We start from the raw sequence: 25,159 nt of genomic DNA on the forward strand, positions 1-25,159 counted from the left end.
TAAATACTGTAGGCTGTGTGTCAGGTGAGCCAGGGAATCTACTGCTCAACCTTTCTGTTCATCCATGATTGAGTGGTTGTGAAAAAAACCCAGTTAATAAGTCATTCAAAAATGGATGAAAATGGACAGTTAAAGATTGGGGGCAATAAATAAATAAGTCACCCGGTCTTTTTACAAGCTGTGAATCCATGCCCTCACCTCAGATTCATGTTCATGGTTGACAGAAGATTAGCTCCATCTGGTATTCTGCTGTTGTAGCCCATCCGCTGCAAAGTTTGACGTACTGTGCATTCTGAGATGCTTTTCTGCTCACCATGGCTGTAAACAGTACTTGAGAGTTACTTCCCGTCAGCTCAGCCCAGTCTGCACATAATCCTCTGATCAACAAAGTGTTTCCTGCATGCAGAACCACTGCTCACTGAATGTTTTTAGTTTTTAGCACCATTCTGCATCAACTGTAGAGACTGCTGAATATCCTGGGAGATCAGAAATTTCTGAAATACTCAAACCAGCCCATCTGACACCCACAAACAGGCTCAAGTCATATTTTTGTGCAAATTAAGTGAAGCTAAACCTGTATCTGCATGAGTTTATGCATTGCGCCACTGCCGCAAGATAAATGCATGAACGAGCACGTGTGAAAGTGGTTGGTCAGTGTGTATACACACACACACACACACACACACACACACACACACACACGAGCTGTTATCAGTGGCCTGGAATCAATCAGAACCCAAATTAAACACAAGAGGAGCAGAAACACACAAAAGAAATATCTGTTTACTTTTATTCAAAAACTTACTGTCTCCAGATAAATAGAAATCAGAAACAGTACAGTAGGTGACAGGACAGGGAAACAATTATGTATCAGCATAAATCTTTGAACAGGGAAAAGAGCATAGGTTTTATAAACATTAGCAGGGAAGAAAAAAAAACACTAGAAAATTAAGTTTTTGTTAAAATGCACGTATATTTACACAATCTATTCAGCAGTTTTGCCAATGTAGTGGTGAGTGACAAACAGGTACCAGTTTTCAGCGGCTTTGTTATCATAGTTCTTTAAGTTGCGTTGCGCTTTCTAACTCAATAATTACACTCATGCTATTTGGAAACATGGCGTCTATAGCGGTGGTGCTCACCCCTGTCCGAGACATCTACCCTCCTACAGAATTGTGTTCCAGCCCTAATCAAACAGGCTCATCAGGTAGATTGATTTATTTATTTGGCGCTGGTGTGTTAGTTTAGGTTTGAAACTGTTTACTGCACAAGGTAGATCTCCAAGACCAGGCTTGTGGGATCACTGTTCTAAAATAATTAGAAGTCTGCACAAAACAAGAAGTGAAAAGTAACAGAATATTGAAAAATTGAGACTTTTGTACAGGCATGTTTAAGGCCAAGACATGGAATGATTAAAAGGTATTCCTCTGACAAAACATGTTTAGAACTACAAATGTTTCAGTACAAGCTAGATGTGTTAATTTAACTTTATAGAGCTGCCCAAAAGCAACACGAAATATGTTCATGTCTGAATGGAGTATTACAGTTACACTGAAACTTTGATATTGGGGAAAAAAACAAACAAACAAACAAAAAAAACCCCCCAGAACTTAAAGCTGAATGTAGTAACTCTGAATGTGACGCTTAGCCAACCAAATTTACATTTAGGAAAAGTAAAAACCTGAAATTCTGAAACAGGCAAACACAAACAAAACACCATATAAAATGCAAAAAACAAAAACAACAACAAAAAAAAACCTCATTGGTGCTTGGCTACATGCTTTAACATTAATATATATTTTTATTTCCTTTTCAACTTTAAATTGGAGCTTAAAAGTAAGAAAAGTCCTAAATGCAGTTATAAAATCAGCACCAATTGATACTTATTTTTTTTTTTTTTTGCATTTATTTACTTTTTTTTTTTTTTAAAGTACATGTCTACATCACTGTTCAGCTGAATGTCAGGGAGAAGACAATGGAGCAGACTTACTACATTAATCTTTGCTTTTAATTCGAGACGAACACAATGGCACTACTGGAGAGATTTCCTTTGGATTACTTGGTTTTGCCCTTTGAAGAGCTTGGATCTAATATTTGGGGAGATGATTCGTGGGGAAACATAAACTCAGCTTCATATTTCTGATTTCTCACCGTCATCACCGGACGCTATGAGCTGCGTTTCTGTTATCGTTCTCGAAGGGAGGCGAACGAAACTAAACACTAGATATAAAGAGGTGGAGAATGTCCTCCATTTTACATATTAGTTAAGAAGATTAAAATATAATCACATCACTCACTATGATGAGCAATAACCTGCTTATAAATTACTACTTTACACCTGATTACTCACTATTACAAAAGGGCTATACATAACATAGTTATCTTTAAGTTAAAAAAAGAAGATGCATTCACCCCAGTTTCAAGAAATACCACAACTCTAGGAGAGCGCACATACACTTCTTCACACAAGATGACGTTCAACTTTGAAATATATTTTATATATTTATACATGGCAAAGAACAGTCCAACAATCCATGGCATTCAAACGACCCCCGACATTTTTGCATCAAGCCGGAATGCTTACTCAATGACTAAGCCACTATATCATCTTTGAAGTCTCTAGTGAACAAGAATAGATGTTTTTGTTTAACCAGTTACTATACTGATCTTGTGTATATTTTTTTTTTTTTTTTTTTACAAAATCAATTTAATATTACAGAAAAGTTGTTTTTTTTTTTCAAAAAAAGATTTTCTCCATTTTTTTATCCTAAAACATGGGTACTCCAACGGCCTACAAAAGAAAATGTTTAAATTCAGTGTGAGTTCAGTGTTACCAAACAAATGGCCCTTGATTCTCTTTAATTGTAGTTAACATTTCTTAGATTGAGGCTGTTTATACTCCATAACATGGAGTAAACCGTAGAACTGAGCTGTCTATTAGAAATCACTCCTATTAGTGCCATCTAGTGGTGCTCTCTCAATGGCCATAGAGTGGAGTATAGTTTCCCCGCATTACCGCTGAAAAGCATCATAACCCAGGAAGTGAGTGGTCCTTACAGACTCATCCATGATAGAGGCTGGGTCGAAAAAGTCTGGCTTCAACTCGGTTCTCTCTCGTCGATTCTTCGAGGCAGGCTACAAAAACAAGGCAGATAAGACTGTACGTTAAAAATAAAGAATTTTTCACTTAAATCGTGTTTTTCTTTTTCTACAACAAACCACAGTTGAGACAGACTGGCAAGGTTTTGTCAAATAAGAATCTAAATATTATAAAATAAGAGCATATAAAAAGACATAAAGGAAGCCTGTACAGAGAAAGACATGCAAATGCCATTACCACAAACAGTTATAAGAGTTCATTACCAGATCAATATCCATTGTGTCGAAGTCCATGCCTTCATTAAGATCCTCAATTCGACTTTCTGATGACATCATTACGTCCTCGACAATCGGCTCCTCGTCGTCTTCCATTAGGCCTGATCCTCGACGTCTGAAAAAGAAACAATTGTCAAAGAAGAAGTTCTCAAACCAGTCCGTACAGGATTTTGCTGAGTTTATGGTTGTTGTGGCCAAAAATGTTCGATTTTGCCGCAGCTTTTCTCTCTCTCAAAATTCGCGATGCAATTAGCAGAACTTTTTGTGGGGGTTTTTTGTGGAAAACTACTTGAATTGGTAAAACTGCAATTGCACAAAAATGTTTTACATGGTCTTTCACAGTAATGTTTGTTGGTAAATGAGACTATTTAGCTGTACTCGTTTTCAACGTGCATGCATCGAAGAAAGCTTTGACCGAATGTTGCGGACTTTGCTTGATTTTGCATTAATTTCTTTTATTTGTACCAGAACCAACAAAAGATCAAATATGGCTTGATTTATTTAATAACTGAACAAAGCTCTTTACAGCATGTAAATCTTTAATCACTTGGTCCCTGTGTCTCATACGAAATATTAATGAGATCACTTAATCTAACACAACATGACCCAAGACCGACCTCACGCTTTCTGTAGCCAAAACAAAAGCAGCTTGCTGAATAAAAGACAATTAGCCAGTTAGTATGACCGATACTGTAAGAGCAATCAACTGCTAAAACTTACAAACTAAAAATTAGAACTTCGTTTTAAGGAACTTAGAAAAAATACTTTACTTATGTTACACCATCATAAAATAATGTCAAACAATATGAAAACACAATTAACTAAAGATCTCTTCAGGCATTTTTAAAGCACGCGAACATATTTAGTATATTATTTATATATATATATTTATATAAAATGTTTCCTCACATTGCATGCTGCAGGTTGCTCCTCAGTTTGGCATAGTTCATGGCTCTCTCGTGCTGTTGCCTGGCAGCCTCTTCCTGCTGCTGCCTCTGGGCCAACATCCAAGTGACTTGCGTGCTGCAAAAAAACACCAGAGGCACACCTTACTACATGAAATACACACAGGAGCAATACGGCCAAAGTAGAACTACTTATGTACAGCTACAGCTTTTCACCAAACTAATGACCGTCATACATGTGCTGTGGTGGTGAGTGCAGCAGAGGGGCATAAAAATCACACGATTAGGTGCCCAGACTACCAGTTTTTGATTACTTATTGCTCAGAGGAGAAGTGTCTCATACTTCAAACAATGCTGCTTTCCACTGACTTTTGCAACTAAACAAAAACTTTGAGATCTTTAATTATAAACTAAAAGCTGCTTGTTATATACAAATAAAATGTGTGTGTTAGTGTAGTTTCTGAGACCTTAAAACTAAGGCTGCAATGATTGGCATATGCCAAGTTCATTAATGTGCACATATTATGGTTTTGAAACATGCCTAACTTTGTTTTAGAGGTCTCATACAATAGATTTACATGCATCCGAGGTCAAAAAACACTTTAATGTGCTCATAATTTAAACTGCAGCATTACCACTTTCCCCCGAGTGTCACAAAAGATTCGCTCAATGAGCCGTTCTAAAGGATTCTATCTAAACTCCTCCTTTCAGAGAGCACACACTGCTCTGATTGGTCAAACGTCCCAGTCTGTTGTCTACCGCTGTTGGCGTGTGTTGACAAGGAAACGCCCAGTACCGTAACGAGTTTCAGGTCAGTCTGTTCGCAAGCAGGAAATGAAGACCAGAGGCGGGTCTTATGTTACCAAACAGATCCTTTTCATATGACATCACACAACTTCCGTTTGGACTCAAAGCAGTGCATGGTTATTTCCGCCAGCATAATGGGACGCTATGGAGTTTACCCAGTCCCTTCTACATCTACCAGAAATACATCTAGATGATGTACAGTGACTTGCAGACCAATTTTCACTTACGACATATTCTAAACTTGATAAAGTATACAGATTCTTCACTGAGCAGTACCTGTTTGATTATGAAGGTAAGCATTTTTGTATTGTCCAGCCCAGCTTAAGTTAGGATAACAGTAGTTGTTAGCTTTCTCTTCTGCAAAAAGAAAGTCTTTAAGTCCTTATTCTTGATTAATTTACTGTAATACTCTTGCAAACTCTCGTTGCAATTGTGTTTCCATTTTACTGATGTTAGCTAGTGATTATGTATTGTTAGATAGCTTAACAGGTTTTAAAGCAAAAAATAAATATATTAATTAAATAAATAACAATGAAACATTCACTTTTTGTTGCAATGAAGCAAAAATCCCAGTGTAGCTCCTATCTTGGGTGAAGTGCTCGGCTTGTCGCTCCTTCGGCGCCTGGGAGCTAGCAGCGCCAAGCCGGACACTTCACCCAAGAAACACGGAGGCCACGGGTGAAGAGCTGCGGTCCGGCTCCCGGTCACCATTGACCACATGATGAATGACACCCTGATGGTGACGCAGAGGTGGGAGCTACACCGGGATTTTGCTCAACTGCATCAAAAAGTGAGCATGTGTCATTGTCATTATTTTGCTTTAAAAGCACCAGGGTCATAAGCTAAGCTAATTGGCGCTTGTGCTTTTGCTGCAGGTAGATGGCCGAGCACACACTGCCTCTCCTTCAGCTTGTAGGATATGATGCATATATACACTGGTGAATTTTACTCCAGAATGTTTAATGTTAGCAGCAAGAAAACTGTTTTGTTGTCAAAAACAGTGGAATGCTGGTTGCGCCACCCTTGGTACTATGGCAACGTAAGGTAAGATGGAAGTACGTATACACTGCTTTGCGTAAAGGCTGAAGTTTTTTGACGTCATTGTGAAAAGGGCCTATTACGCAGGTTAGTACAGGAAGTAAGTCTGGAATTACTGACGACTCGTTTCAGCTGTTCAGAATCGGTTCCTTCTGTTGGGAGTCAATAACTCCGCTTGTCGTAAGCTTTGATTTTGACTGATTTAGAGATTGAAAGATACACAATCAATTTGAATCTTATTTCAAGTTTTGTCTGTCATTACTTAATTTTAATTATTAGCTACTGCAATTATCAGATTAGTTGATTAGTGGGGGGAAAAAATAATCACTATTCTGACTGTAATCGCTCATTTCAGCAGATTGCATATAAATGTTATATTCTACAAAAATGTAAGCGATGAATCCACATGCTCAGGAAGAAATATTGCTGTTATGTTTTCCCTACTAGGTTGACTGTTGTCTCACAGAACCCACAAGTCTTTGACTACCGTGCCCTTACTTGTAGTCCATGGGGGTCTGGTGATGGTGAGGCTGGGGAGTGTGCGGGTGTGTGTGGTGCTGTGGATGCTGCTGTTGCTGCTGCTCAGGCGGCATCGTATACACTCCCATGTAGCTGTCCTCGGGCCGCAGGCGTTTTGGCTCCCGCATGACTGTGGAGGTGAGATGCGGCGAAGGCATCATGACCGGCGTCTGCATGCTCTGCTCTCGGTTTAGCCACACCTCGCTGCTGCTGCTGCTGCTTTCCTCTGCTACACACAAGAAAATGCAAAGTTAAAAGGTCAGAATAGGGCTGCGTAATTCTTAATGACATTCTCAATGAATACATTATTCTGACAATTCTTACATAATATCTGTAAGGAAGAGTGTTTTGTGCGTGAGGATATGTGGTATACGGGGAATAGTGCTGCTCTTTTTTTTACACAATGGTTGCCCGAGTGCAAACGGTGCAGAACAAATTAAGATTACGATTTTTATTTCATTTTTTGTGCAGTCCCACAGCATAGCTGCAGCTACTTTTAGGCTTCAAGTAAAGCAGCTGAACAATCACAATCCACGTGAAAGTTCCTTTAAACAGAGACTGGTACCTTCAGACAGTTTCCTCTTGCCTGTGACAGGCTTGGCTTTTTTGCTGCGGATGGTGGAACCACGGCTGCTGATGCCGCTCACCACAGACATGGTATCATCATCACCGCCAGCCTGCAATGAGTTCCTGTAGGAGATGAGTGGGAGCCAGCAGTCCTCCCTTTGCAATGCCATCTGAAACGTCATGAAGCGCTCCAGATACATGTGCCTGAGGAGAGAGAAAGAGAAATGATCAGCAGTAATACTGGCATTGTGCTTAAATCACTACATAACATGCCAGCAAAATTTACAGACTTTTTATGCAAAATAGACAAAAAACAAAACAAAAAAACATGGGACACAGATGTAACAGGAATTATGGCCATAAATAAAGTGAAAAATTTGCCAGCTTAAAATTTAGCAGCTGACACCAGTGTTTTTCCCCAACCTACTCCATCTGGCATGTGTGCATGTATGTGTGTGCATGTATGTATGTATGTATGTCTTTACCACAGATAAGAGCAGACATGTTTTTCTGTATTTGGTAAAGAATGGAAAACATGTTTTCTACTCCTTATAAAGGAAGTCAATGATTTGAAATAAAATTCATGAGATCCTCAGTTTTTGTAAATTGGTTCATTGGCTTCTGCCAAGACCCTTATCGCGTCTGGACAAGACAAACTTTACTGTGTAAAAGCTGGAGAAAGCTAAATTAGTTTAAAAATGCTGGAGTATTCCTTTAAATAATAGGGCTTCATCACAGGTACAACTTGAAGAACTGGAGCTTACACAGTGCGTTTGTCCTGTCTCATGAGCTTGGATGAGAATTCACTGAGGATGTCCAGGAACGCCAGGTTTACAGGAGGATATCCATCTCCTTGAGGGTTCGGCTCCTTGAAGGCAAACTCAATACCATCTCTACAAACCAAATGCGAGCAAAACAACAATTCAAGTACAGACCACATAAAAAATACCCCCAGGTCCATCCCAGTGCCACAGGAAATGAAGTATCTGAGAATGACAGCAATGGCTTAGAAGAAGCATACTTATGTAACATGGCGATAGCCTCTCTGGTCTTGAGTTGATCTAGACCAAAAGTGAGAGAGAAGCGACGGGCCAGCTCTTTAATGCCACAGAAGGCTGAAGATGAGCGGTCAAAGCCTGGGCCCAGATCCGACAGCATCTCATTGAACAACTATATAAAGCAAAGAGAAAGGAGTTTGTATGTAACACTCAATTTGTATTCAAAGTGTACAAGAATATGGATATTTGGAATAAACACACACTTACCTGCTGCAAGCTCAGAATGAGCGTCTTTGCACACTGGATTTTATCGATCTGTCTTGTTTTGCTCATGGTTTCCTTGATGATGTCACCGTAGTCATTATAATACTGATGGCGGGGGGGGAAGCAGTCAGATTACCGGAGTTGAATTTAACAGTCAGATGTGTTCGAATTAAAGCTTAAGGAAATTAAATTATGAAACGAAACAGTGAGACTCACCCTCATATACTGCTTGAATATGTCCGCGCCAGTCTTCATCTCCACCACGTTGTAGATGATGAGCTTGCAGTACGCAGCAAGAAGGTTGCGTCTCTTGTGTAAAGCTTCTATTTTGCCTGCTTCGTCGTCCTGCTGCCCATCTGTTCAAACAAGACCAGCACAGAAAACTAAATTTTCATGTTCTTCTCTACTGCTTCATGTACATAAAAACAGCTGCACTGTCTCCCTCTTGTGGTGAATTGGATCAATAATAATAATAATAGGCAGAGATGATTTGAAGTTCAACTGAGAGATACAGGGAATCCAGAAACATGGCTACTCCAAGAACATTTACAAAACATTTAAAATATAGAGATTTTTTACGGATACAGGGTAAAGGGATTAAAATCATTAAAGCAAAACATTACACTCACTTTACACCAAAACCCACATTATCAAAACCTTCCATGACTTACAACCATATATATACATATATATATATATATTTATATATATATGTGCTTCAAACACGTATATTTCAAGCTTTTACAGGGTCTGGTAACCCATACATATACCTTTGATCTAAACAAGCATTTAGGTCAGACCAGTTTAGCTGGAGTCAAAACCTCATTCAATTCCATGTTTACATTGCACTTCACAATGTAATCTACCCATTTACGTCTACACTTGTGATCTAAATCCATTTTCATGAATCACCTAAGCCAGCTACTGTGAGCATTAGAAATAATAAAAGCCCAAAACTGGATGGTCTGCCCGTTTCACATTTGGACTTTGCTCTATTGTTTAACAAGGCTGTATTGTTGAACCTGCGCTGTTGTTATCTTCATCCTGGTCAATGAAAACGTGGTCCAAGATGAAAATGAGCAGCTCGGACTGCAGTGAGGCCTCTGGTGAATAAACCAGAGGCTCCAGTACCTCCCTCCCTCCAGATATGATCTGGTGACTGAAGATCATCAGCAGGTCACACAAGATGGTGAAGGCCTGCAGGGAAAAGTGCTAGTCAATGAAGTGTGTTCATCAAGTAAGATATGGAAAGATGCAAGGACAATTAACTGAGTTTCTAATCATCTCATACTGACCTGCTCTTTCACAGTGGTGTTGACACTGCCTAAATAGCGCTGGCACATCAGGCAGAACGCTCTCATTTGCTTCCTCAAAGTCACCATATCCTCCTACAAGTTTCAAAACGAATAATTAAACTACGAAAAGAAAAGTAACTTCTCAAAATGGAAGCCAACAGTTCTTTTACTGTCAAATCTTACTTTTTTGCAGCTGCCCTCAGACACCTTGGCTAAGTGCCAGAGAATCACATAGTGTGTACACTGCAGTGCATGTATGACAATCTGAAACAGGTCAGGCAGACAAAAAGCCAGTCAGTCTCTCATTGTTATGACTTTGTACTCCGACACAAACCAAACGACATTTAAAGCGTCACCTGCTCAGGCATGTCCCCATTCTCAATGCCCGTATTGAGTAACTTATAGTTGCTGGTGAAGAGATCCCATTTCGAGAGGTCATGAGCACTGAGGAGAGACGCAGAAGGGAAGTCAAACAAACGAAAAGACAAACAACTGCAGCTGTGTAACATAAGTTAATGCGAACTGTAAAATGTTGATGTTTACTTGTGAAAAGCAGTGATCCTTTTTAGCGTGGACAGGACTTGATAGGCATCATCTTCATCTGGGTCCTCTCCCTAAGAAAGACAACAAAATATGATTTCATTTGGTATACCCAATTCAAGTATCACAGAGATCTGCCCCGATATTAACAGACAATGTGACAACGCAAAAGTCCATTAAACTGCACAGAGCTCAGTTTGTCTGTCCTCACCTCCTGAAGAAAATCTTCCAACAGCTTATTGAACTTGTCCACCAGTTCGTCCAAGAGCTGGCTGCGGGCGATGTCTACCCTGTTGAAAATTGTGAACTCTTCATTGCAGAGGGCGTGGTAGGTCTTCGAGCAGGCCTCCAGCACATCAGTGTCAGTGTGCTTCTCCACAATCTCCCTGATTTGTCTCAGCAGTGATTCCAGATGCTGAAGGCGAGAGAACAGTAACACAGCGTCTTAAATACTGCACATTGACAGATCAGATTGTATACTCCGTGTCTAAACTCTGTGTGTGTGTGTGTGTGTGTGTGTGTGTGTGTGTGTATATAAATATATATAAAGGTTCTGGGACTCACCTTTTCCAACCGCCCTGTTGTATAAATCTCTAGATCAAAGAACTGCGGTAACTGCAGAAGATTGGTCACCTTCTCGGCATCAATTGAATACTGTCAGGGGAAAGGATATTTGTACTTATCCACAGATTAAAATGTTTCCCCAATAATCTTGTATTTGGGAAAAGGGAAAAAAAAAAAAAGAAAAAAAAAAAAAAAGCACCACACCAGTATTTACCTTTGCAAGTAAAGGTGGCATTGCCACCGCAAAAAGCTCAGTCATTCGCGTCCGGTCATCAAGCTGTGTTTTCTTCTCTTTTGCTGTCAGGACCTGTAACAAGAAGGGAAGACTGCTTAACAGTGTGCAAAATGCACAATTTACAAAGTACACTGAGAATATCGTCATTTGAATCCACCATTGATTTGATCATTTCTTTTGTGCAAAAACTCTTCCCTTGACAGTATGGGCGCTCGTGATTCCACTTCAACTTGATTTGAATTCCACACATTTGAAATGGTAATGATGTGTATTACCACATAGTCTCTTACCCTTTTGCCAGTGCCTCTGCCCACAGGAGGATGGCATTCTGCAGCTTGGCGAATGGTACAGAGCATGATTTCGATCAGGGCCGTCTCCTGTCTGTCTGACAGAGCTGCACAGGACATGTTCCATTAGAGACATTCTCACAATGAAATAGCCTCAACACAATGACACAAAGGTAACACATGCCCATGGGATATGCGCATCTTTTTCAGCACACTAAAAATGGGGTACATAAAATAAAAATCCATGTATCACAAGATGAACAATTCATGTCCCTCAATTTATTACAGCTATAATAATTATCACACTTACCTTTTCTTACCTCATTTGCAGGAAACTAAGTGAACTCTAACCACATTTGCCTTGCTTGTTTGAATTTGTAAGAATTCAAGGTCAGGTTCGTACGTCTACATTTGTAGTGCCTAATGCCAGTTAAGGAAATAATGATATCTGATTCAACTGGTCAGCTAATTACCATATTTACGTTTAACCTAGCATGCTTTCTCTGAACACAACCAGAGGAATATGCAATTTATAATTTTTTTTAAACAAGTAAAATGTTGTGTAAAATGAGGCTTGAAGTAATTCTAAATGGTCAAAGAGAGATAGCAGAGTGTCAGACCTTCCTCTCCAGGCAGGGGCTCATCCAGCAGCAGACTGATCATGCACTCCCAGTCCTTCAGCAGCTCAGAGGCACAGTCCCACATGCTGTCTACCAGGTATGCAGCGTGTTCGTGCAGCTGAAGAGAAGACCGTGTGTTAAACAGTGAGCATCTGATATCTGGACATGCTGAGGCATTACCCTGTTTAATGCTTCTTGTTTGTAACTACAGCAAAACACACCATTTAGGTCAACAGAGAAATGAGACTGAATGGGTTGCTGACTCACCTCACTCTCTAGGAAAAAGAAAACTGTCGTTTTCATGAGATTGGCATTCAGACTCTGTCTACCTCGTCTCTTAGGCATGCTGTCATCCTCGATGTTTTGATGGCTGAACAATCTGCGAAAGAAAACAAAGATGCTTCAGGGAGGGATAACAAGTGTCATTTAGGTCCTGACCCTGTATTTCATCTTCGCATAGATAACAAGCATTATTACATTATCTATGCGAACATCTAGGTTACACTGCTGACCCTCAATCACATTAATGCCACATGAGTAGGGGAAAATGGAGTCCGGGGACAAAATATAATTCACATAATGATGTTCTTCAGCTGGCAGGTTGCCCTGACGATCCTGTAACAGTAATTTGCAGTGGGCAGTGTGTCGGAGTGTCAGGTCAGAATCGGAGGGAAATTTGTATGCATGTGTTATACGACAGCTCGAATAAGTCAAACATCGTCATGCCCCACAACAGAAGTTCCACTACATGGTGACAGACAGGAGGCGGTGACAAATATGGAGTAAGTGCAAGAGTGTGTTCCAGAGTGATACAATGGAAAAGCATTTCCCCTATTGTCAGGAGACTGAGAGTTAATGTCCCAATAAAGCCACAGCAATCCGTGGCTGTGAGCTATGGGAGCAAAACTGGCCAGGCTCTCTGGGTTGGACTGATGACTTTCTCTTTCCCCTGTCAATCATAGCAACACTAGCCAATCAAGGGCATCTGTGAACTCATGCAATGTGGAATAGAGCAGATAACGCTTTCCTCCACGTGCATCACACTGCCCTGTAACATCACGTGAACAGCAGTTCAAAAAGTCTCAGTTGGCTGGATTCACATGTCTTGGAGGAAGTATGTGTTAGCCTTCACCCTCCCTGGGTCTTGGCTGCTATGTCAGATAAAAGTGTTCAATGTATGCCAAAAGATATGACCCAACTATGACCTAAGCTTCAGGCTTGCCCAAGGTCTGAAAACTACGCTGAACCTGAACCTCGGAGCACTATAACCTAGACCAATCTGCACCCATGGGCTCAACATGCTTTATGTTGCCCTGATCTCTATTCCCCAATACACACCTTGGTTCAGGAATACAGAGGTTTTGGAGTGAGGCACAACTGTGTGTCTCATAAGTGTAAAAAAAAAAAAATTAATAATAATAATAATAATAATAATACATAAATAAATAAGTGAGAAGTGAAAGAAAGCCTCACTTCTTAAAGAGGAACTCTCCAGCAGCCACAGCGACTGGCCGGTGAGCCGAGTACACCAGGTGGTAGACACTCTCACAGTCCTCTGCCGTCAGGACCTCATCACTGCTACTGGAAAAGCAAACACCAGAATCATGTCAGTACACCATCGTGTTTATTTTGTATCATCTAAATTCCAAATACATAGATAACGCTTTAGGCAATGTCTGAGTATGCATACTTACTGTAATACAAGTGTGAGTAGCTTTATTGCTTGCACAGCGACGTCATACTCCTTGTCCAGTGTCATGGAAACAATGCGGTCCTGAAAGGAGAAAGAAAGTTAGTAGCAAGTTACATATATTCATATACATGGAAATATTTCAAATAATACTGAGAACATTTTAAATGAAACTCCAGCAAAGATATACACTACCAGTCAAAAGTTTAGACACACTCATTCTTCTTTCTTTTTTCCCCACATTTTACAATAATAATAAAGTTATCAAAACTCTGGAATAACACAAAGGGAACTATGGGAATTATGCTGTGGAAAAAAAAAAACCTCCAAAATAAATAAAAATAATTTTGTATTTTAGCATCTTCAAAGTAGACTCCCTTTTCACCTTGAATTTCAGAAATGTATTCTTGGTATTTTCTCAACCGATTTCTTGAGGAATTCCCGAGATGCTTTTTAAACAGTATTAAAGGAGTATCCCACCTACGCTGGACACTTATCGGCTGCTTTTCAGAATATTTCGCTCCAAATCATCCATTAAAAAAAATATATATATTTTTTTTTTGTAAATAAAATGTTAGTTTTCTAATGAAAGAAATGAAAATGTTGGCACAAGTATATTTTTGTCTACAACACCGATTTCAAACATTTAAATCATTCACCTTCAGATCAAAAGATTTTTTTTAAACCATGGGATACATTTCAGTCAAGTGTCTCAAAACTTTTGACCAGTAGTGTGTGTACAATAATAATAAATTTATATATATGTGTGTGTGTGATGTATATATGTCACTGTTAAAAATAACTAAATTAACTATAAACAATTCTTCAATCCCACTTAATTGAAATTCTGCTCTTCACTTGGAGACTAACTCAATACTGCTTTCGCCCTCTATGCATTTGGAAAGAAATAAACTGCAGATGGCTCTCACCTTGAAGCGGCTAGTAAAGAGCTCCAACTTGGCGTTGAGCTCTCTGTTGTAGTAGAGGCCCTGCAGAGCCGTGAGGCATTTCAGCCGCACTTCGCCTTGCTGTTGAAGAGAACAGACAAACAATGAGGCTCCACTATTAACAACCAGCACATGCTTCATCCCTGTGTGAGCCAAACAGTTGGGAAATATAATCATCAACTTCACCTTGTCATGCATGGTCCAGCCTACATATTTCAGGTAGCTATCGTTGAGAAATGCGTCACTGTACATTTTCATCCACACCCCGATCTCCTCGATGCAGATCGCTCGGATCTCCGCTATCGCATCGCTGCAGGGACAACAACAAGTCAGTAACCAGAGCTCTATTTGTTATGATGGTGTCTAGATTAATCTAAAAACCTGCCTTGTCTCTCTAATGAATAGAGCTATCCAACAGTTTTTTTCTTAAATATTAATTCAGATGATTTATATTTACACTCATTAGCAATCAAACGTATAGGATGCACTTTTGTTTAAAGAAGAATTCACTCAAATATTCCAGCGCTATTGTAATGAGAAGGCCAAATGCACTTATCAGAACAAATGACATACCGGTATCTGTGCACGAAAACTCCCTTGAAAATAGCGTTCATCATATTTTCAATTTCATCCTGATTTTCTTGTAGCTGCAAAGAGAAATACAAAACTTATTACTGAAATCCAAAAACATCTCAGTAAACATTTTTCTATTCTAGCACCCGTAAAACAACACAGGTTTGCAATTAGTTTCAATACGAGGCTCGAGTGACATGAATGGTCATTCCCAGTTAAATCGCACACAAGCCTCCAACACACTCACACAGATGGCATGTCAGCAGGACTATCATTACATAACTGAACTGTTAATCAATATAAGTACTACAAACTAAAGATAGCTCAGCTATTTGCAATCATGACTTAATTTTTTTTTGGGGGGGGGGGCGGCGTTTATTTTGTTAACTGCATTTTATTCCTTTTTTCATCCAGCAGGAATACTGACAAGCAAGTATTTTTTTTTTACCAGTCTTGGTCAATCAAGACTGGTCAAAAATACTTCACCAGTAGGACTGCACATCACATGGCACATTAGCCAATACAATTTCAATCAAATATTCCATTAATAAATGTATGCTATTAAAGGGTATTTTGGTTTTATTCTTAAAAGCTTACTAGACACTGAAATATTAAGAACGGCTATTCATTTTGACAAAAGAACATTAAACATAAAGTAACAGATATCATGAGCCAAATGCTTAAAGACAGTTTTGCTTATCCGCTAGCTGCTTGGCACGGTGCTTTAATATAGTCATCAATAGTGCTGTTATCTGTAATTTGAAGCTGCTTTAATATTTTATTGTTGATACTTTGACTTATACACCACACTCGCTGAGGTTTAACATTCAGAAAACATCATAAAGACCAAGAAATGTCTACATCTGGCTTTAGCAGACAAAAAAAAAAAAGGTTATGCTTCTGTCTTTCCACATAAAATCATGCCACTTCTACTACAGGGAACTTGGCTACACAGGTCAGAAGCTACAGATATAAACCATGCTACATTGCAAATCTGAAATACTATTAGTTTACAGACTAGGAGGACTAAAATTACTAGCTTCTATGTTTTATAACGATTGGTGTAGAGTTAATTGTGTTAAGACATGAATAAAATGATGCATGTTCCATATATTATCTTTCACGGGAGTACTGAATAGACACGGCTACCTTTCTCATCTCGTCATTTGCATGCAGATTTGCTAGTAGAGTGTTGCTCAAATGCTGCCCTGTAGTAGGAACGTTGAAAATTTGCACCAGGTGAATTTTCTGCAAACTCTGTAAAATCTGCTTTGCGACCGTTTTCAACGAAACATGACAAGCACCTGGTTTAGACCAAAGAGGTCTTTAGTTGGTCATGTGGTGACTTACTGACTCTCAATCATGATCTCAGTGAAATCCTTTGTGATGCCAAAGTAAAAGCTTTATATAGCACACGCATGTTTAATGCTAAAAAGGACATTATGGTGTTTAAAATAAAATAATAAATAAAATAAAATAAAAAAACCACAACAAATTAGGGATTTTAAATTACAAACATCATTTTGAGAGATCCCTTGAAGCTGCTGGAGTAGTTGCAATGCTAGACTCACCTCCTTGCGTTTCTGTAGGAGCAGCTCCAACCTGTCATTGGCCCGCTTGCCGATCATCTTGTTTCGCTCGGACTCATACTGGCGCTGCGTGTTGTCCATGTTAATGCTGAGGTTCAGCGCTACGTTCACCAGAGCCGTCATCAGCTTCATGGCTGCGTAGATCACAATGCACATAACAGACAGGGATGAACTAAAACACTATGCCGTTGATCCAGCCATCATCCATAGATACACACAGCTCATCCACATCGAGATCAGATACGCAACAGCTTGCAGACGCTCTCAAGAAGTATTATCTGAAAGATGTATGGTTACTATAAATGATTGTCAAATGATTGATGGTAGATCTGACCTGCTAGTGTGCTAGTGTGCCTAAAGGCACGCACTTGGGAGTCTGACAGTCCAGTGAGCAGGGAGATGACCGTGTCCATCATATACTCATCATAGATGATGCTGTACTGGCACTGTCGGACCAATACAGAAATAAACTCGCAAAAACTGGACTTGAACTTCTTCCACTGTGGCCCAGCCATTGTGAGTGGGTAGTCTCCACTGTCCTACAATGATCAACACAATACTCTTATTTAGTACAGAGACAGAGATACCCGGCATATTAAAACATCACTAAAAGCATGCTTCACAGGAAGCAAAATCTTGCCTCGTCAAATTCTTCAGTCATCTTTCTGATGATCTCAGAGTTCTGCATGTGCCGAAACATCTCGCCACTCACGACACCTGCAACAATAAACAGAGACAGCATGCTCCTCAATAGCGGACAAGATGACACCGCAGCTTATTTCTAGCTCACTACAGAGTGAATCATAATGTACCTTTACAGCCAGAACACTGGATAAAGAAGTTGATCAAGTCAAGGAGAGCCATGTCTCGGTCCTGTTTGTAAGACTCAATCCAATCGTCCACCACAGACTGGGGGAAAGAAAGAAAAATCTAAATCTGTCAGGCCAAGAAATAAATAAAAAATTTTCAACATTTAAAATGATAAATTAAACTATAAGAATTTAAGAGCTCAGCAGTGCTGACACTGACCTGCATGGCGCTCTTTCCCAGCTTGACCACTTCAAACAGCATGATATTCTCCATGCCATTCTCTTGATGGTGTCCATTTAAGCGCCCTGCGCCCTTTCCACCTCCTTTCCCCTTCTCCCCAGGGGCCTTCTTCCCCTTTTTCACCTAAAACACAGGATTCAGTTTAGCTGCGTTAAACAACCTCCAAGCCAAATGAAATGATCCTGAAAAGAATTCTTGATTATAGTAAATTTGACACCACGTTTGGGATTTATCACTGTACAAGTTTTAATGATAGCATTCTTGATGAAGGGTGAATATAAACCATTGAGCCAAGTTTACTGTGGTGAATCCCACACCCACTGCCTCAAAATGTGAGCTTCATGTCATCCCACAGTCCACCCAACTGCACAATTCTCTCTAAATCACCAGGAACAGCCATACTTATGTAGAACAAAAAATACATAAACAACGCACAAACAATTAAGGCCATTCTGAATAAAGTTCCAATTCAACTGGGTGGGTGGATAAACCTTTTAAAAAACTTTTAAAGAAAAGAAAAATGACCATGTAAAGCTTTGTGATTACCTTCACTAACAGAATGTGTGTGCATGCGCATTTGAGTCATGCTTTTTTAAGGGGGAAGGTCCTGTGACAAAAAAAAACACAAAACTGTTCCTGTGACACATTTTATTCTATTTACAGATAATTATGAGGTGGGATGAGTGAGGATATTTTTGTGCAGTCATTACCAGACAACAGCTTTTAACGTTGGTAACACTGGAAGATAAGTAAGGAGATATATCTGCTTTAAGTAAGGAAGAATACACAACAGACCGTTTACATGAAAATAATCCATGCTGGTGTGGTGATGCTGCACGATACGATACCATCCCAAAGTGGTCTATTATTGTACAATCACATGATCTGGAGTGTGTTATTCTGCTTATACCACAATTTGCTAATGATTAATTTATCAATGAATAACAAATCACAGATTTTACAACCCCAATTTCAAAAAAGTTGGGACGCTGTGTAAAATGTCAATTAAAACAGAATGCAATGATTTGCAAATCTTATAAACCCAAATGTTATTCACAATTGAACATAGAAAACATATCAAACTGAGGAAATGTACCATTTTAAGGTAAAAAAAAATTACCTTAAATGACATTTTTAATTTGATGGCCGCAACACGTCTCAAAAAAGTTGCCATGGGGCAACAAAAGGCTGGAAAAGTAAGTGTTACTAAAAAGAAACAGCTGGGGGTTAATTTTTGAGACATGTTGCGGCAATCAAATTCAAAATTCCCTTTTTATTTTCTTAAAATGGTACATTTACTTAGTTTAAACATTTGATGTTTCCGATGTTCTATTGTGAATAACACATGGGTTTATGAGATTTGCACATCATTGCATTCTGTTTTTATTTACATTTTACACAGTGTCCCAACTTTTTTGAAATTGGGGTTGTAACAGTTTAAAGTTAGATCCAATGGTGTGGAATGTCTGAGAGACAAGTTAGTTCCTGTTATCTCTTATGTTATAGCCGCAAAAAAAAACAGCCATTCTCTCAACAACTTGTCATTTTACAGAAAACAAGAACGCGTGAACAACTCTGTCATGAAAACTTTCCCGTGCTGGGAAGCATCCTGATTGCTGCTTGTTATAAAGCGCTAACAACCAACACTCATTCCCTAAATACTTCCTAAAAATAAAAGACACCACATCAACAATTTCAGATTTTATTTTGTTAAACACGGTTTTTAAAAATTCACCATTACTCTTAAGTCGTGTGGAGCGTCTGCCGTACAAGTCCCTTTGTATGAGCTGTTACTATAGAAACAATAACAAATGCACACAAGTGCATCAATATAAACTTACTGCTCACGTTACAACCAGAACTACTGCCCGAACTGCTAAGATTTGAGAATTCATCCTCGCTGTGATACAATAAATACTAATGTATGCCGTTCTGTTAATATCAACAACCTCCTTTCTGCTGAATTTCAGGTAAATCTTAAATGCTGAGCAGTTTACTGGGGTCACAATTTCTATTTCTTGCTATCTGATTAATAATGTCTTTTGGCAGAAGTTTTGCTAACATGCACATTATTTTAAAACTCATTAAAAACACAATGAACACAGAACAAATGAAACAGAAGGCTGAAAAGGTGAAACCTCTGACCAGACTCATGCGCTCCTTATTGCTATGTAACTAATGCTCAGACTAAACCCTGCTTCTTGTATGCTGCCTACAAACTGACCAGTTTACCATACATATGAACAGTACAGTCTGAATTTGTAATTGAAATTATTCAGATTGATGAAAATCTCTGGATGAAATGTAAAACAGACTGTTTGGACAGCGTGTGTGGCGACTCACGCAAATTCCGATTGTGCAAAGTTTTTTTTTTAACAGAAAACCAAAATGATTAACCACCTTATATGATCACAAAGAAATGTGGATTTGCCTCAATCAGCTTACCGTGTTCTGAGGTGTATACATGAACGTTTTGAATTCTTAGTAATTAGATCATTTGAGTCATCAGTCAAATTATTAATGGATTATTAGATTCCACAAGTAAAACGCACCTACCAGCTACTCGCTTTCTTAACTTACTTTACCATTATTAGAGGCAAGCACATTGCACCTATGCGTACTATTGTGCAATGTAAGATTATTGATCACAAGGCAACGGATTGGTCAATGTTATGTGCGGGATACTTAATCACACAAAGCCTACCTTTCCTTTCCCTTGAACAGCATTTCTCCCATCAGAATCGTCAAAGTCAGTATCTGATGAGAATCGTGTGTCTGTGTCCCTGTTAAACACAAAATTCAGTCTTAACCGTGAGCTCTTTATAGACCAGACTGAGCGTATATAATGGAGAATAACATGAAGGGTCACTTACTGGGGATAATGAAACTCCGCTTGTAATTCTGGTGCTGCTATCATTTCTTTAACATCTTCTGGACCACCTTAACTTGTCAAAGCGTTAATCTTCCGTCAACACTAGCAGCAACCGCAGGTACCTTTGTGTCATATGACCTAGAACAGTTCATAGTAAACATGAAATCAGACTATGTCTATATTCTCACATCACATTATCTAAAAAGGAATAACCTCAAAGGGGAGATGGGAGGAAAAACAGATAAGTCCTGAAATAATTTAGGCCAAAAACATGGTATGAAATATAGAGAGATTGTATGCAACCATGAAACCATTTATTCTGGGAGCAACTCGTGAAAAGCTGAGAAGTACAAGATGAAGCTGCGGATACATCATGGCCACAAGGGGAGCAGTGTTGCACTACTTTTCAGCAGCTGCACCCTGCCAGCGCTTGTCCATGTGGGTGATGCACTGAGACAGAAACCAGAAACAGGAAACAAAAGTAATACGGGTTGTGCGTTCAAGATAAATCCCAGTTCCAAGCTCCTGTCTGCAGGTGCTGCTAGTAGCTAAAGCAAATACATGCTCTGCAGCTGGGAGAAAAGCTGCACATGAAGGAAATGAGTAGTGCTTACATTTGGTCTTAAAATGCACAAATTTCTTTTACTACCAGGATTTCACTATGAGCCATATCAGTGCTGTAACAGCAGAAATTAAATCAGTTTTATGCAGAGGGGTGACAAGTCACACATGTTTCTACGGTAAACTAATTCACCTAGACAGGCAGATTTTTACAGAAACAGTTATGATTAAATCTTCAGTGCACTGCATGTCAGAAAAGCTAGGGAAATATTGACAGAAAAAAAGACAAGTCAATGGCCAGACATTTCATTGGAACTTAAAAGGTATTTTTGCATTCATGCAGTCAATCTTGAATGAAATAAAACTGCCTAGATGTACTTAACAGTTTGTTTTCAGTTACACTCAGTCCCCTTTACTCTATTCTAGAGACATAACTTAATATGAATACATTACTCGGAACGAACCCATAACATGTTTGAAACTGAAACAAACGAAAGATACGGAGGACAAACACAATATTCTTTTTAATTTTTTTAAGAAAGGTTCGCATGGTTTGAGAGCTAGTTGGAACAAGAAGTCTGCATCAGGACTGGAATCTCACAGGACACAAACTTACAAACTTGAGGACGTAAGCAAGCGATAATATACGAAGCCGGCAGGACAATGAAAATCCATGTTCATTAAAATGAATGTGTGGCACTGCAAGATGTGTTTATAGCATCCTTAATAACTGCCTGGTTAGGGTCAAGTGGTTTACATCGGGCTACTAGTTTATTATCTGTAAGCACTGTGAACAGCTCTAGGTGAAAGATTATGAGTACTGTACTAGTACTGTAGCGGAGGTTTAAGAACTCTCCATGCACTCAGAGCTGACATTTCTACAATTTGGATCTTTTAAATTTTAACTTGTACAGTGGTACAGTTTTTATTCAATTAAATAATTTTTAGATAAACATAAATAAATTAAAGGCAGATCACAAAAAAACATCCTGTTTAGAAAAGTCCAGCTCCTGTTTATAACTGAACACTGTCAGACATGTTGTCATACTGAACAGGTACAGCTGGTGACATAACCTTATACCCCCAAAACCCTACACCGGGGGGCAAAAACATGATGCCAGTGTGGACCAAGTACAGATGATGCATAAAGCCATGTCCCAGATTTCTGAGCAAAATAAACTTCACACGATTATGAGGAAATCTGAATATTATTTTCACATCACAGCAGCTGAACCCATCGTGCTTTAACACTTCCACATTTAGCTGCTATTTTCTGGTTCCGACACTGAAGGTAGATGTCCACACATCTCTGAGCTGGAGCCGAGGATGAGACTGAAAAACACAACCGGTGTGCGTGTCAGCACGCGCGACCTTTGAACCTGAACCGACATTCATTAATTCCAAAAACCTTGCCCATCGACCGTAGCTAAGCGTTACTCTACAACCAAAAAGCATTTAATTTAGTCCCGCGTGACTAGCGGACACCGCGGTGAGTTCCGATTGTCTGCAATTCGGTACCGTGCTGTGAAAGGGCCACGCGCCTGAAAATGTGCTTGCGGATGGAGATGAAAACAAGGGGGCGTGGCCTCCGCACACTGTCACGCTATGCGGCGTTCTCATAGGCCGTTCAGTCTCCGGTTTCCAGGAAACAAGCGTCGGAGCGGGCTTCCTCCGTTACCATATAAGGTATTAATCTATCCGCCCTCGTGGTTATCGCGTCCAATCAAAGACGGCCTTTATCATTCGTGGCCGTAAACACGAATAAACGGGAGAAGGACGGAAGCGAGCAGAGGAACCTGTGGAAAGGAGCAGCTTGTGTGCTTTCAAGTGAAATTTCATCACTAATCCTTTAGATAGTTTGTCTAATACGGTCCTGGAGAACTTTCGGAGAAAATATACTGCTTTTACAAGTGAGGTACAATACCACAGTAAAGCAGCGGGGCGTGGCGTACACATTAAACAATTCATATTTATTTATTCTCAGAGTTAAGGTCCTCAAAGTAAGGACTGGATAATAACACAGTTACAGAATAACCAAGACCGAGGGTTACTTTAAAGTCACGCCCAGGTGAGGTTTATTTATTTTCTTAATAAACCATAATAATACAGCAAACTGCACACGCTTGACGGACAACACAAACAATGTGCTACAAGTTTACTCAAATGAATTAGAAACAACAAATTAAAGTGGGCATGTCTTCAAACCCGTATATTTGTGGCACCGTTAGGTCTGAGGTGTGAGCAGGGCTGTTATGAAATGTCCAGTGATTAAAATAAAAGTACACTGTAACCACACCGAGTGAGATGACAAAACAATAAATAAATAAAGTATGTGAAATAAAGCCGCAACACCTTTTTTTTTTTTTTTTACTGAAAAGATGAACTTCTTAAAAAGTGGCGCCAAATGAAGCTAACCATCACCACACACACACACACACACAGAGAGAGAGAGAGCGAGCAACTGTGATATTCGGGTTTGTACAAGTTATTCAGCTGCACACATCACGTACATAAACTAACACGTTTTTAAAAAGGCGGTTAAACATCGAGCAGAAACTGAGCTTGATATACACAGCTAGCTTGTTGTGAGCGTCTGTCAAAGCTTTGAGTCCACGCATCTGGCCTAAACATCCTCCACAAAGTTAGATAGATGGACTGATCGTGCTGTAACTTTATTCATAAACCATCTCCGGAGTCGGTGAGCTCGGAGTGCTTTACACTTTTACTACATTAAAAGTATTCGCTCGAAATCAGGCGATAAATTATTCAAACACAACAGAAGAGCAACGCCAGCCAGTCCGAGTGAAGAGTCCGCTATGCTAGCTCATCTGAAACATTAGTGGGACGAGAAACGCAGGGATATGAATTCCTCCTGATCTGATCAATCATCTCAGCAGTTTTAAGTTACTTCTTCTCCGCCGTGAGTGCAGGAAAACCATCTTCACAAGCGACCCCGGAGACTGAAGAAAGTACAACAAAACAGCGACGACAAACAAGTTACAGGGGAAACGCGACGAGAGAGAGAGAGAGCGCGCGCGAGAGAGAGAAAAAAAATCTCCATCTTGAAACCAATCCAGCAGCTGTTTTCGGGATTCTCCATTTTGGCTCCGCTTTACAGTCAGTCATCCTGCATTCCAGCCGAGCGAGTCATGTTGTGATTTACACCACATTTACTACATCCATTAAACACATTCATCGAAGAAACGACTTTAAAACAAGCTCTCCGACACTCGTTTTTTGTTCGTGCGACAACAGTTTTCTCTTTTCACGTGCGGGGGGAAAAAACGCCTCCCCGCGTCCTCCATCTTGGTTGTGAATTTGTGCTCCAGTTTCGCCATAGCGGCTGCGCTCGCGGGCTCGCAGCGTTTAGCCAGCTAGCTACATCAACAAAACAGCGCACAGAAATACCGCGGAAGTGGCCTACGCTGTCATTTAGTCAAACTGGCCAGCACTGATACGCGTTTAAAACCTTACATTGCGACGATTTAAAACGCTCCTCGAAGCAGTAAAAGCTAGGTTATACGGCTGTTTTGGTGAGCTAAACCGACTTCTCTCCGCTCAAGTCCCGCGTATTCGGGTACGCAAGCTAACCGAGGCTAGCTTTCAGCTCGGCGCACCAGCAAAATATCACTAAACCCCACCAACTTCTGTAAACGTCTCCGCCATTTTACAACTTACCTCCTAGCAGTATTAAATCCAGCACACAATGCAGCTCCGTAACAGTGTCGAGTGGCGCTAGTTGTTTTGAACGAAACCCCGAGACAGATTCATGGATGTTAGTTTGAAAGTGGCGGTCAGAGGCTGTCTGTTTCAGACACACACTCAGCCCGCTCGCACCGCTCGGTTTGTTGTTCCGATAATCG

General features: G+C 39.8%; 1 protein-coding gene across 2 annotated transcripts; it reads right to left on the reverse strand.

The window, feature by feature from the left end:
• Positions 1-776: 776 nt before the first annotated feature.
• Positions 777-25,159, reverse strand: stag2b (stromal antigen 2b). 2 transcript variants are annotated; one of them, XM_053630884.1, is made up of 33 exons: positions 24,975-25,159; positions 20,737-20,873; positions 20,568-20,646; positions 17,843-17,986; positions 17,626-17,722; positions 17,454-17,530; positions 17,148-17,352; positions 16,796-16,947; positions 15,225-15,298; positions 14,838-14,961; positions 14,634-14,732; positions 13,709-13,788; positions 13,488-13,595; positions 12,282-12,393; positions 12,015-12,132; positions 11,398-11,501; positions 11,087-11,179; positions 10,873-10,962; positions 10,520-10,723; positions 10,312-10,382; positions 10,125-10,212; positions 9,952-10,032; positions 9,769-9,861; positions 9,496-9,670; positions 8,690-8,829; positions 8,477-8,578; positions 8,233-8,381; positions 7,976-8,104; positions 7,210-7,415; positions 6,624-6,870; positions 4,285-4,398; positions 3,364-3,490; positions 777-3,135 (listed from the first exon to the last, which is right to left on the reverse strand). In XM_053630884.1, the coding sequence occupies exons 2-33, from the start codon at positions 20,778-20,780 to the stop codon at positions 3,013-3,015; spliced, it is 3,849 nt and encodes a 1,282-aa protein (XP_053486859.1). In that variant the 5' UTR covers positions 20,781-20,873; positions 24,975-25,159; the 3' UTR covers positions 777-3,012. The 2 variants fall into 2 exon arrangements, with proteins under 2 accessions (XP_053486859.1, XP_053486858.1); XM_053630883.1 differs by having other exon boundaries at positions 6,624-6,873; positions 24,975-25,158.

The sequence above is a fragment of the Ictalurus furcatus genome, chromosome 8 (genome assembly GCF_023375685.1).
Source record: "Ictalurus furcatus strain D&B chromosome 8, Billie_1.0, whole genome shotgun sequence".
NCBI classification, from domain to species: Eukaryota; Metazoa; Chordata; class Actinopteri; order Siluriformes; family Ictaluridae; genus Ictalurus; species Ictalurus furcatus.